At 33.4% G+C, this 6353-nt stretch overlaps 1 protein-coding gene across 1 annotated transcript; it reads right to left on the bottom strand.

Moving 5' to 3' along the window:
• Nucleotides 1-1352: 1352 nt before the first annotated feature.
• Nucleotides 1353-5682, bottom strand: LOC114757245 (50S ribosomal protein L18). The gene is given in 3 exon segments (XM_028946239.1): nucleotides 1353-1674; nucleotides 1677-1824; nucleotides 5477-5682. Coding segments are annotated over 3 exon segments (579 nt in total). The 5' UTR covers nucleotides 5663-5682; the 3' UTR covers nucleotides 1353-1429.
• Between the last annotated feature and the right edge of the window lie 671 nt (nucleotides 5683-6353).

The raw sequence follows: 6353 nt of genomic DNA, 5'->3' as shown, positions 1-6353 counted from the left end.
AAGATGGCCATTGTAATACCTTTAACAATCAAGCATTAACAAAGGTATCATTATCACTTTAAAATAATAATATACCTCTGGTTGTTAATATGAGATATAATTAACTAACTTGGGCAGATAAAACATGAGTTAAATTACTTAATATGATATGATTTTTCTAAAATACCCTTATCATCTTTCTTCCTCTAAAGTACCCTAATTATCTTTCTTAATTCCTTCATTCTCTCTCTTATTTGATTATTATTGAGAAAATATCAATATAGTTAATTTAGAAAAAAATTGATAAACATGTAAAGTAAATCTAATATATAAGACTAATATCAACTTTCAAATTACGTTTTACAAGAATTGAAAGAGTATATAAAGTTCAAACCACATGAAAATCCAAGTTTAAATCTAAGTTTGGTTGTAGTCATAGCACGTGCTTAAATTAATGTTCATAAAAGTAACTTCTACCCAAACTAACTTTTATTAAAGTTGGGATAAAAATCAATTAATATAATATAGTTTATGTTTGAATAGAATTTTATAAAAATTATAAAAATTCAGTTTGACAAACATTATTTTGATGATATATTAAAAAAGCAAGGAATAAAAAACCAGACCGAACACTAAACGGATTGAAGTAGTGGTTTAAAAATCAGTTGGTTGGACAGTCATATTAAAATAATATAATTTAATTAAAAATAACAAAATAAAATATTATTAATAATCACTAATAACAAAAGATAAAAAAATATAATGACAGTTTAATTGTAACAATAACAAAGTATAATAACATTAAGAATTTTGATCTTTATGGTTCATGATTAACTAAAATTAATAATCATTAATACCAAAATCATCATTAAAATTCAGTTAAATCTATAGGAGCTGAATGAGAAAAAACAGGACTAATAACAACATAATCATCTAAACTGGTTCATTATCAGTTCACACCGGTTTTCATCGGTTCACTCCGATTTGATCGATTCGGTACCTGTTCAACTCTCCCTGTTTAACATCCAAACCAAACCAAAACCAATGAACCAGCCAGTTCGGTCCAGTTTTTTATTCTCTATTCAAAAGTCAAAAAAATTGTTCTAGCTTTAAGGTACTTTTTAGCCCCAAAAAAAAAAAAAAGTCAATTTGTCCTCAAAATCATGCCAAACATCATTTCAAACATCCAGCATGATGTAATCCTTTTGGGTTTGGGGATCATGTGAAATGCTGTACATGGAATGTTCATGTCAACTTTTGATATTTATAATATTCTGGGTCAATGTTGCTCTTCAAAGCAACTATTTTCAATTTTGTTACCCTAGTAATAAAGCATGTGACTCAAAAGCTGGCGTTATCATGGCAATCGGAAGGATTTCTAATAACTCATCCACTATAAACTCTTGAAAGGAGCATCCAAAAACACCCTAAAGTGATATAGGGAATACGGTCAAACAAATATGATTCCATTTTCTTTAATGGTATCAAGAACAATGGCTAGTTTACCTTCAATCCTTTCCTCTTTCCTAGGTTCATAAGCCATTGCATACACATCAGCTTCCTTTGATCGCTCAGCTATAAGTCTTCCTATCACTCTGCAAGCATTATGATCAGTCAACGATGGCAGAGAGTTTCGAAGATCCTTAGCATTCGTGGTCGCAACAGAAATCACTTTGCTCGTTCCTCGGTGCATCACTTGGCATGAATAAATCTTTTTGAGAAGAAAACATTCAATAAGAATGGCCTCATGTACATGTCTGTCCTCTGCTTCCACGATTTCCTATTAGGTTTCTTTGCAGCTTCACCCCGTGATCTTCGGGTCCATGCAGCTTGAATGAAGGAACCCTGCAGATATTGACAGATAGAAATTAATCTTTCATGATCCATCATTAATATATGTGGAATCGTTCATAATGTAATCAACTCAACTTCCAAAATATTTAGACTTCCAAAAGAATACATAGCGTCAATTCAGTACCAAAACATTTTATAGAATGTATTCATGCGTAAATAAGTATATTCCCGTACAGCAATAGGTGTGCAGATCATGTATCATCATTAAAATAAACCATGCTTTCTGCATAAAAACTAATTTCAAATCCAACCCAAGGGAATATGAATGTGGAGTCACAATAGCATTTATAATTAACATTTCAAAGTTCTTAGCAAATGCGTACACATATTGATGTAACACACAAACACACTGCCACAGTTGTTAGCAGAGCATAAAATAGAGGGGGAAATATACAAGCAGAGAGGAGGAAGAGGGATATGAAGAAGAAAAATGGTGGGGGAAGAGACAGATTGAACAAGGGAGAGGGAGTAATTATCTAAGAAAACATTCCATCCATCCAAAATGCCTGAATACAGGTGCTGCCTAGCTGCTACTTATGAACTAAGATTTCCTTCACATTAAAGAAAACCAAAATAAGATCCTAAGGTTTCCTTCCTATGAAGGAAACATTCAAAATATTACAGAATAATACTAAAAAGCATAAGAAAATAAACTTCTACTTGCTTTAAAACAAAAAATAATTAAAAACATCATTTCTTCCTGAATTTTCCATATCTCCTATCTCGTAGTTTGTTGTGTGTTATCACACACATAGTGTTTGCGAGAGAGAGGAAGAAAAGAAACAGAACTTATATAAATAGCGTGTGCATGTTTTTTTGTCCTCAAATTATGTGAGGAACCTTTTTTCTTAAGCAACATGATTCGTAGTCAAAAAACTTGCAGCAGCAAAAACAAATTATCTAGGAGAAATTGGGATAGCTAAATTCTGCATACACAAGTATATAATATATAGTAATCGTAGGTAGTGAAAGTTCCGCAAATAGTTCTGTTTCTGACAAAAGAAGGAATTATATTTAGGAAGACAGTTGCAAAGAGTTGGAAAAAAGGGTTATAAAAACTGCCAAACACTAGATTGATTGCAACAACTCAAGAAACTTTACGGCTGCTACAACTGAACCCATTTTAACCAAAGTACATTCACATCTTATATCTATAACTTACATAGTAGGAATCCTGTTTTGAAGGGAGAAGGATTACTTGGAGATAAGGAGCAAGCATCACACATAGAGGACGTTCCATGCTGATTTTGGTAATTTTTAGAGCATTGCATGAAAATATTTGCACGTCTCGAGACCAATATGTGGAAAACGGAAAGCCTAATTTTGAGTTTCACAAAATGTTTCTACATTGAGTTATTTGAAAACTGTAGCTTTTAGGCATGCATAAACCTGAAATTGAACATTTTGGAAGGACTAAAATGCTTTTGGGTAAGTTTATGAATTTCTTCAAGAAAGGTCAAGTTGGAGGATATTTTCTTAAATCACTTAGAGAGTAACAGAAAGTGCGGTCATTAGGACTTGTCAAAACCACAATGAGTTGTAGTCAACTTCGACTTAAATCCAAGAGAAGAAATTCTGAGTTGTAGTTGATGCTAAGTGGAACATAATCAACTGAAACTTAATTGAAGGGAGGAAGAACCGCTATAATAGATGAAATATCACTTTGAACATTACTTTACACACATGTCTCATATTATTGGATAATGCAGAAAAATGGACAAAAGCTAATTCATACCAAAACATTTTAAACAAAAAGTGATATTGACTTAAGAAATTAATTTCCGTAAAGTGTTCCCTCGTTGTATGGCATTGGAACATTTACCATTTAAAAATAAATAAAATTTAAAAATTAAAAAAAAAAAAAAAAACTCAAACTCAGCAAACTGCTGTTGCTGACTACTTTTGGAGAGGACTTGGGCAGATCAGGACCTAAAAATAGTACTATAGTAGGCCATGCACATCTCACACTTTATATAATGAAAGGGCAGCTCAGTTTTCCCAACCTTCCTAGGGTATAAGATTCAGATCATAGTGTTAAGGAAAACAATAAACCAAACTAACTTTCAAGCTGCTCTATCTATTAGCAGACAGGAAGAAGCTATAAATCAATCTGATCAATAACCATCTTCTGCTAAGGAAAGGAAAACTTGAATGATACATATGCAAAAGTTCCTGGAGAAGTCGCAAATCATATCTCATCCAACTAGAGTAAAAAGCTTCCCTATAACGCACTGCCATATGTAAGGGTCAAAATCATAAAACTTCGGTAACCCCCAACAATAGCCGTCAAACTCGTCTATACATGAATGATAGTTAGGAACAGAGAGCTATAGTTTTTCCTTTTTAAATTTCTGCATTGACCATTTGCTATCCGTTACAGATTTTCTCACTATTCTGTAAGCAATAAGCACCTTAATATAATAATCTTGCTAGAAAAAGCACTTCATCAACCAAAAGACAATTAGAAGCATGGCATCACCTAAGGAATCTGGTTCCTTGTCTTTTATTTCAATTATTTTAAATAAAGATCAGACTAATTTACATAAGCTTAATCTGTTAAGGGTGAATGCATATTAAGAGTTATGTTATAATCTATAATGTGTCCCAACTCCCAACACGTGAAATACCTTTAATTTTAAAGTATGCGAAAAACCATAACTATGAAGAATATGAATGACAAGAAACTGAACCTTGACCATTTGGTCATAGCACATGAGATACAAATGTCAATTATCATTTCAAATCACAAGCTTAAGTAGTCATCAGTTCATAGTCTTATTATCATCCCTAACATATATATTTTTCATTTGCCAGTTTTGTGTACTTTCCAGCATGTTATCATCTTGAGAAATGTCAAAAATACAAAATCAAGGAAGTCATTTTGAATGTAAGTAGAAATGATAACTACTAAAAGCTTAATAACGCTTAGATCATACCCAACTACTCCTCATTTGACATATTTCCACGTGGATTGCTTAAATTGCTCAAGTGAAGCGGGAGGATTTCCCTTTCACCATCAAACACAAGCTCTTCTGGTACAAGCTTGATCTCCTTAGGTTTCCTTTCCCTTTGGACATAGGCAACCATCTTCGCCTTTAGGTATGGATTCAGAGGGCTTTCCCTTCCTAGCCAAAACTCTAAAGGTAGCCACTGATTGGAGGTAAATTCCCAAGAAGTGACATAAGTTGAGGTTTTCGCTCCGAGTGTACAACTCTTTAAGAGTTATTATAGGGAAAAATTGCATTTTAACCACATTCTCTCTATTTAATCTATTAAAATTTCTTTAAGCCGTTATTTTAATAGAGATTCTTACTATCATACCCTCGCCAATTGATTGCATCAAATACTGATTTCCTACAACCAAGCCAATGGGGAATTACTATTCTGCAAACAAATTGGACTAACTCCAAATAAGTGGAGCCGGGGGAGGAATGGAAGATAGTAATCTAAAACAAAGTAAACCAACCACCATTCTGTTTGCAAAAGCAGAAAAGAAAAGAACAAAGAACAACCGAATCGGCGCTAACATCAAATTAAGATGTGAAGGGCAACCCAAATACGCAATCCAAACATTATATATTTACAAGAAGACATAGAAACTTCAAAAATTATTTACTCCAGGGAAAACAAAAATAACACTCACGTTGTTCAGAGAATGGTTGGGATGGTTTGAGACAGGGCTCAAGCTGATGTTTAACTTGGGAAATGACCAAGCCCATGAAAGGGAAGTGGGTTTACCGCAGCGAACGGAGTGAGTAGTAGGAGGTTGGAGTAGGAAGGAGGAGTGGGAAATTGAAGATGGGGACGAAGCACATATTATGGATGACATTTCGGACCAGTCGACAGAGCTTCGCTTCTGTGAGCAAGACTTGGAAAAATATCGTCTGCTGCACTCACGGGAAATTTCAACTAATGACCAGAGTTGCCAATTAATTTCAAACAGTCCCTAAAAATTCTGAAATTTCACTGAAGGACCCAAGGATAAACTGAAATTAATTACATTACCCATTTTACAGAAAATGCCTTGCGAACTGTTATCTGCTGAAAAGGAAGAAAAAAGAGGAAAAAAGGAAAACTTGGTGTGTGAGGTAAATCATTTTTCCCAAAATTTTCATTTTGTTTAGCTGATTTATTGAGTATAGTTGGGTTGTGATAGCTGAATAATGTAAGAATGAGTATTTAAATGCATGGATAAGTAGGTAGTAAGGGAGAAAAAAATATGATATAGCTTTTAAATTTAGAGAGAGATTGTTATCTTCTTCTTCTTTAGAGAGGGATTGTTATCTTCTTCTTCTTTGAAGTTAATAAATACAAGATGTTAGTGATTTTTAAAAAGTGAGTGAGAATGGGTGAGCACTGACTGTAATACGTTGTTGAAGGAATTTAGGAAGGGAGAACTCAAAGGAAAATGGATGAATGTGTTGGAATGGGAGACATGAAATCTAAATGTGTAGAGAAATGGTAACTTGCAGTTGTGAAAATATATATTCGGACTGTAAATTTGCAAATTAGAATTGTGC

Source organism: Neltuma alba, unplaced genomic scaffold, assembly GCF_004799145.2.
Source record: "Neltuma alba isolate B1F8T4 unplaced genomic scaffold, ASM479914v2 tig00010585_pilon, whole genome shotgun sequence".
NCBI lineage: Eukaryota > Viridiplantae > Streptophyta > Magnoliopsida > Fabales > Fabaceae > Neltuma > Neltuma alba.
Note: the sequence above shows the minus strand (reverse complement) of the source record. Positions and strands in the feature narration are given on the sequence as shown.